Source organism: Puntigrus tetrazona, chromosome 20 (genome assembly GCF_018831695.1).
Source record: "Puntigrus tetrazona isolate hp1 chromosome 20, ASM1883169v1, whole genome shotgun sequence".
Lineage (NCBI taxonomy): Eukaryota > Metazoa > Chordata > Actinopteri > Cypriniformes > Cyprinidae > Puntigrus > Puntigrus tetrazona.
This window is the reverse complement of record NC_056718.1, coordinates 23,384,170-23,391,786: the sequence shown is the minus strand read 5'-3', so window position 1 is coordinate 23,391,786 and position 7,617 is coordinate 23,384,170. Positions and strand designations below refer to the sequence as shown.

At 37.0% G+C, this 7,617-nt stretch overlaps 1 protein-coding gene across 5 annotated transcripts in view; it reads left to right on the top strand.

The window, feature by feature from the left end:
• The window catches only part of mcm9 (minichromosome maintenance 9 homologous recombination repair factor), a 16,821-nt gene extending 9,605 nt beyond the window's left edge, over window positions 1–7,216 (top strand). Inside the window, exons 6-13 of one of the 5 annotated variants that reach the window (XM_043218694.1) lie at window positions 695–820; window positions 1,204–1,323; window positions 2,483–2,657; window positions 2,725–2,927; window positions 3,917–4,120; window positions 4,198–4,280; window positions 4,451–4,596; window positions 5,799–7,216. In XM_043218694.1, the coding sequence (XP_043074629.1) occupies window positions 695–820; window positions 1,204–1,323; window positions 2,483–2,657; window positions 2,725–2,927; window positions 3,917–4,120; window positions 4,198–4,280; window positions 4,451–4,596; window positions 5,799–6,870 (2,129 nt within the window). In that variant the 3' untranslated portion in view covers window positions 6,871–7,216. Of the gene's footprint in view, window positions 1–694; window positions 821–1,203; window positions 1,324–2,482; window positions 2,658–2,724; window positions 2,928–3,662; window positions 3,818–3,916; window positions 4,121–4,197; window positions 4,281–4,450; window positions 4,597–5,798 lie in introns of those variants that run through there. The other 4 variants (XM_043218695.1, XR_006247154.1, XR_006247155.1 and 1 more) reach the window with 4 other exon arrangements.
• The last annotated feature ends 401 nt before the right edge of the window (window positions 7,217–7,617 follow it).

The following is a 7,617-nucleotide window of genomic DNA, read 5'->3' as shown; positions in this document are numbered from 1 at the left end:
GGGATGCGTTCACACTAACGCACAGATGTTTTGTCCCGCTTCGAAAATTTGAAGTTGCATTTAACTGCAGCCACAATCGAGCTTTAGGACAGAAAAGTCTATCAGTGCACGAGTTTTGTGCGTCTAATAGAACTGCATTGCAAATGGTGTAAATTAAACCGTACCTAAAGTAAAAGATGGTGGGTTGGAAGCACACACGTGAACATGTCTCACAGAGCAACACATCTCTAGCCACATGCAGAAAAAAAAGCTCTGAATCGATTCAGAATCATTTTAGAGAGAATCGTGATGCATCTGAGAATCTATATTTTTTTTCCTCCCACTTCTAATCCCTGTAGAGGAAGTTCGATTGATTAGGTGCAGTGTTGTGATCTGTTTTATGAGACACACTTTCTCTCTCGGGCTCCTGTTGCTCATTGGGTTGTCGGGTTAGGGATTTGAACAAATCTAAACTCGTTCACGTTGCTCCGAACCTGAATGCTACCTCAAATCACGTGGCTTTTTGAACGAAAGACTTTTCTAAAAAGTCAAATGCATGATTTTTTTGGAGGTTAGAAAGAGCGGAAACGAAGAGCGTACTGGTAATGGCCTGGAACACCCTATCAGCCAATCGGCTCGCGGGATTCAGTGTGGGTTTATGAATCATAAAACCTGTCTTTCTTTTCCTTCCCGTCTCTCTCTTGACATTCTGAAGGCAGGAACGAGATCTTGATGAGTCTGTGCCCTCAGGTGTTCGGTATGTACGTCGTCAAGCTGGCTGTTGCTATGGTTTTGGCAGGTGGGGTGCAGAGAATAGATGCTTCTGGAACCAAGGTGAGAGGTATGCGTTCACGTTCCACGTAATGGGCAGTCTGACTTATTGTGAAGCAAAGGCTGCGTTTACGCTCAATGCACAGATCCAATCTTTTGACCACATCCATATCATTAAAACGATTTATATCAGTTACATTTATAAAATGCTAATGCTGTCTTTATGGGCAAACGTGTCGCTCTTGCATTAGGAGCTCTGCCGGGAAACGAATATACGTGTATAGACGTAGGTCGGATGTGCGGATATAAGACGCGCATCCAATTTGGAAGTGGCCCAGATCCGATTTTTTTGGGTTCAAAGTCAGATCGTGAGCAAAAGATCCGTTTTTTTTTTTTGTAAACGCAGCCTTGCTCTTGTGAATAGCTGTGACTCGACGTACGCTCTCTGTTTAGGAGAGTCTCATCTGTTGCTCGTGGGCGATCCAGGCACTGGGAAGTCACAGTTTCTGAAGTACGCTGCTAAGATTACACCACGCTCTGTGCTCACTGCAGGAATCGGATCTACTAATGCAGGTTCCACATGTTCTTCTGAATCTCGTTAAAGCCTGGAATACACTACAGGACTTCTGAACAGATTTTTAAAACACGATGCATCGCACACTCACCGTAAATAGTGACAAAGGAAGCAGGGCGTCATACCAGACCTGACAAACTCATGCAGAAACGTGGGCCTTGTTGCTAGGAGACACATGACAAATGAAAACAAATGTGTGCTGCAATTGGCTGAAAATATCAAACATGTTTGATAACCTCATGGATTTAAAATCAGAAGCAAAAAAATCTAAAAAGTCTGCGACAATCACAATGCATTTTCTCAACTAGCATCAATTTGTTCAGACTGGAAAATCTGTAGAAAATCGTGATGTAAATCATTGCATAAATCAAATGCAAGTTTTCTAAAATATAAAGTTTATATTTTATATTAAAAAGTTTATATTTTATATTAAAAAAATAAAAATAAATAAATATATATATATATATATATATATATATATATATATATATATATATATATATTATATATAGTTTATATAGTTTTACAGTTTTACAGTTTTACATGTCATTTTGTTACTGCATAATTCAGAAAATACTTAGACAGAAAACAATACAGTTTGACACTTTTTTTGTGGGAATAATTTTTTTTTATATTATCAAACAAAATATATGTAAACAAATCCCTGTGTAAAATCCTTCAGGATATAGACAGGAAGGAAAATTAAAAGTTTGGCTTGTAAGTACTACTGAAGTGGAAAGATACGGCTCTCTGTAGGAGAAAAAAATCATTTAAAAAAAAACACTTAACAATGCCTTTTGGATGTTTTCTTTCCACTAGTCTGAAAAAATACTTTAGGAAAAAAGAAAAGCTAAAATTTGACAGGTGCATGAAAAACGCTTGTGTAGACCACTTGGTATAGAATTTTTGCAAATTAATTCTTCCTACTCAAAACCCCTAAAATCTGTTAAGAAATTCAAGCTAAATAGAGCCAGAACTGAACTTTGTGTAGTACTGAGGTGGTGTGCAGTGTCTCATGGGTAATTGTCTGTGACTGTGAAGTTCAACATTGTTGTATCCTCTTTTTTCGACACGTACTAGGCGGTATTCACTTTTACCGTGCAGTGAGCATTTAGTGCTGTTGCATCATTGTTTGCATCATTGTGAAATTCTGGTCAGGTCTGACAGTGGCGGCTGTTAAGGACTCTGGAGAGTGGCATCTGGAGGCGGGAGCCCTTGTTCTCTCTGACGGAGGCCTGTGCTGCATCGATGAATTCAACAGCATCAAAGAGCACGACCGCACCAGCATCCACGAGGCCATGGAGCAGCAAACCATCAGCGTGGCCAAAGCAGGGTGAGTGCTGGGGAAAATCTTTTGGCCATAAGCATTGAGCATCGCATTAAATGTCCCTCTTTTGCAGAATGGTGTGCAAACTGGACACAAGGACCACCATCCTGGCAGCTACTAACCCAAAGGGCCAGTATGACCCTAATGTGTCGGTGTCTGTGAACGTGGCCCTCGCCAGCCCCCTCCTGAGCCGCTTCGACCTCGTACTGGTTCTGCTGGATACTAAAAACCCGGAATGGGACAAAATAATCTCCTCCTTCATCCTGCAGAATAAAGGTTTGTGCTGGAGCAGAAGCTTTTGTTTTGTGATAGCACGTTGTTTTTAGTAGGGGCATGCTTTTTTACGTTCCATTTATATCGTTTTATATTATCCGAAAATATATATTTGTAAATATGTAAAAAGGTATGTTCCAGAAAAAAATCTTTTTTTGTATTATCAGGGTTTTTCAAATATAATATATTATATTATATTATATTGTATTGTATTATATTATGAAGGTAGAAAGAAGAAATAAATATATGAAATTTGAATATATAATTTTTGGTATTGGAATTGGGGTTTTATACCTGCCATCAAACCATCCCTATAAAATTTCCTTTTCCACACTTGTCCTAGTTCTATAAAAAAAAAAAAAAAAAAAAATATATATATATATATATATATATATATATATATATATATATATATATATATATATATATATATATATATATATTATATATGTAATTTTTTTAATTTTATATACAGTATATATATTTAATTTTTTTATTATATATATATATATATATATATATATATATATATATATATATATATATATATATATATATATATATATATATATATATATAAAAAAATTATATATATTATTATTATTATTATTATTTTATTTTTTAAATTATATATATAGATATATATATAGATGCCTAGCTCATATAGTGCATTTTATTATTGTACATGGCATACAAAAATCGTGGTGTCATCTGATGTGTGGTTGCCCCCACAAGCAGCCTGACTGCTGGTTCCCGCTTCCCTCGTGGGATTTGTTGCTTGTTCAGTCTTCGCCATTTTCCCAAGTGATGCCACTTTGATGAGAAAACCTGTCCCTTCGAGGGCTGGTTCACCCCTCATCTGGCTGAGAAACTCTTTGATACCAACTAGAAGTTAATGGTGAAGCCTTGCCATTTGTTGCATATTTATAAAATATTCATCTTAACATCTCTCCCTTTCTCTCAACTCTCTTCCCTCGTGTCTTTCCCCACAGGGGCGCCGAGCGAGTCTTCGTGTTTATGGAGCATGGAGAAGATGAGGGCCTATTTCTGCCTGATCAAGACTCTTAAGCCTCGCGTAACGCGGGAAGCAAACGCCATCCTGAGCCGCTACTATCAGCTGCAGAGACGGAGCGACAGCCGCAACGCCGCCCGGACGACCATCCGCATGCTGGAGAGTCTCAGCCGCCTCGCCGAGGGTCAGATACTCGCACGCAGCAACGAGATCCGATGCACATCTCATTACAGCTGATGCTCATCTCTCTGTGCGTTTCAGCTCACGCCAGGCTGATGTTCAGAGAGACCGTAACGGTAGAGGACGCTGTTGTGGTGGTGTCCGTTATGGAGTGCTCCATGCAGGTTTGCTCATCACTACCTCAAACAGAAGCTGTATTTAATACAGCTATAAAGGGGCACTCCGCCCTAAAATGAAAATGTTATCGTTAATCACTTGGAATCACATGGGGTGGACAAAAGCGTTTATGTGGTTGAGGACTGGGTAAGCATGTTTTTTTTTGTTTTTGCCTCAGGGAGGCGCTCTGCTTGGAAATGTGAATGCCCTGCACACGTCTTTTCCTGACGAGCCGTGCGAACAGTATAAATCACAGTGTGAGATCGTGCTCGAGAGGCTGGGGTTGGCTGATATCCTACAGAAAGAACTGCAAAGGCTTTCGAGGTAAAACTGATATTGATGAACTTAAAATGTCATTTTATTATTTGCACTCCTGGATAAAAACTATTAGCAAAAACTGTATTAACACGTAATATTAATGACAAAATATTTTTTTTAATACAATTTTGTATTTTAAACATTATATGCATATTTAGATTAATGTGTAGTAAATATAAACACATTATAATAGTAAAGTTAATATTTTTTTTTTTTTTAAAACAGTAGAGCATTTATTTTAAAATAGAAATATGTTTGTTGGGGTTTTTTTTTGTTTGTTTTGTTTTTTATTAAACCTTTTATTCAGCAAGGATGTGTTAAGTTAATAATTTTTAATTGTTAGAAAAATTTTATTGTATTATATTTTGAATAAATGCTGTTCTTTTCAACTTTTTTATTCATCAAAGAATCTTAAGGGGTAAAAGTATTTGAGTTTCTAAAAAAATATTTAGTTAACTGTTGGTAACAATGATAATACTAAATCTGGATAAATCAGGATATTACAATGATTTTTGAAGGATCATGTGACACTAGAGTCATGGCTGATATATATTTTAAAGCATATTAAAATAGATAGTATTTTTTATATATGTAAAATGCCATTATTAAATATTAAAACATTTTGCAAGATTTGTATGCATTTGTATAGATAATGTTTTTTTCTGTTTTTAATTGAATAGATACAGCCTTGTTGAGCATAAAAACGTCTTCAAAAAAAACATAAGTCTTACTGATCCAAAACTTTTGAACAGTAGTGAATATATGAAATTTTTCCAGCTAGAATCATTAGTTTTTGAATTCAATTGTTGTTGTTTTTTCTCAGATTTGCAATATATCAACTCACAATAATTTCACTATTATGAGTTTAAAACTTGCAATGGCAAAAAAAAAAAAAAAGTTTGTACGGGAAAATTCTGAATTGTAAGATAAAAAGCAATAACCTTATATATATATATATATATATATATATATATATATATATATATATATATATATATATATATATATATATATATATATAATTTATGTAATTATTTAATTATGCAATTATTTATGTAATTATTATTATTTTATTTTTATTTATTAATTTGTTTTATTTTATTTTTTTTTTTGTAATTACAAATGGGCTACTATGTTTTATAGCACATAGAAAAACTTGCCTAAAATTCATCTGAGCTCCTAAGAGCATATTTTCTGCTCCTCTTTAGGCTAAATAACAGAAGACCGGACTCTCCTAAAGGGACTGAACCTTCTAGGGAGCACGCCAGCAAGCACCCAGCCGGTCAGAATCCCAGGAACGGTGAGGTGACGGCCGATTCAGACCCCAGCCTGAACTGGTTCCACTCCTTGTCCAGCTCCGTCACTACCTCCACACAGAACGACGCCACCTCTCTGGGCGGCCCTGCGGTGTTGCCTAGCAACAGCCGTTCCGTACACGGCGAGGTTTCTGTGTGGGAGAAGGATGAGGATCCGTCCGAGGCTGAGGCTGTTGTGGAAAAGGGCTCCAAACAGCTCAGAGCCAAACGGTTGAAAGAGATGAAAGCATCCCTCCCGCCGAGCGAGGAACGGCTTTCAGGAGAGACGGACGGCGATTTGGGGGAGATATTCTCCCACAGTACACCCAAAACGGGGAAGAAACCCTCAAAAAGAAAACACACTGCCGTCAGTCCTCCTCCTGACATCAGAGCCGAGAGCGGAGAGGGTTTACGCAAACTCACGAACTTCACGTTCAAGCCCAGAGAGAGAATGACTCGAGCTCATCAGTCGTCAGAGAAAGCCCCTCGTCCAGCAGAGGGCAGCAGAGCTAGTAAGAAACCCGGGCTAGGGACGAACGATAAAACCAAAGACGTTTCCTCTCAGGTCTTGAATGGTCAGAAAGGGACGCCTGAGGACACCGAACAGCTGCTGTCCAGACTCGCTCCGGGCAGCGTCGATAAACACCCGCAATCCCCACCAAGGACGGACCACCCAAAGGCCAAGGTGGCCAGTTCGACTCTGGCCAGGCTTTCTAGATTCTCTTTTACGGGAAAGACGGTCCCAGGTACAGACGAAGGCCGGGAGAACGCAAGCACGCAGAGCGGGGATAACAGAACCGCAGTGCGCTCGGCCAACGAGAGGACGGAGAACCGAGACGGACAGGAAGAAGCCCGAGGGAACACTACAAAGAAGAGGAGATGTTTTGAGTTGGGCTCCGGAGGCCCCGCGGGATTCCTCAAAGGCCTTTCTCTGTTCAGCTCATCTGTCATAGACGATGAAGATCTAGATGCTGACTGGAACTGATGCAGCAGACGTCATGTATATTAGCAGTATATGTATTTTTTGCTTTTAGATGCAGTGTGATTCGTTTTAATGGCTGAACGGATTCGGTCTCTATTTGCACTTTTTTTTGTTTAGTAAACGCAAACCAGTACTTACGTTTTCATGTTTGTTGGGGGTTTTCTTTAGCAAATATAGTTACATTCACACATGCATTCATTTAGTTTTTAACATGCAAGGTTACATAACTCACAAAAGGTTTTTGTTTTTGTTTTGTTTATGAAAGCCTGACAACAAATAAAAAATTCAAAAGGTAGTTGGGAGTTTTGTCTCCCAATATCTATATTTATATCATAATTTTATATCTGACTTTTTTTTATCAGATTTGCAACGTTTATATCACCCAGTTTTGAGAAAAAAAAAAATCTGAAAAAGTCTGAATTGGGAGATGTAAAAATTGCAATTGCAAAAAAAAGTTATAAAGTCTAAATTGTGCGATATAATTCTGATTTAATTTCAAACTCTTTTGATTTATGTGCAATTTGATAAAAGTGTAATACTGAGAAAATATTCTTTTTCACCCTCAGAATTGGATTTAATATTTATTAAGAATTGTGGGATAGACTAGCAAATCTGAAAAAAAAAATAAATAAATATATATATATATATATATATATATATATATATATATATATATATATATATATATATATATATATATATATATATATATACATATAAATATATAAATATTTAATATATAATAATTAT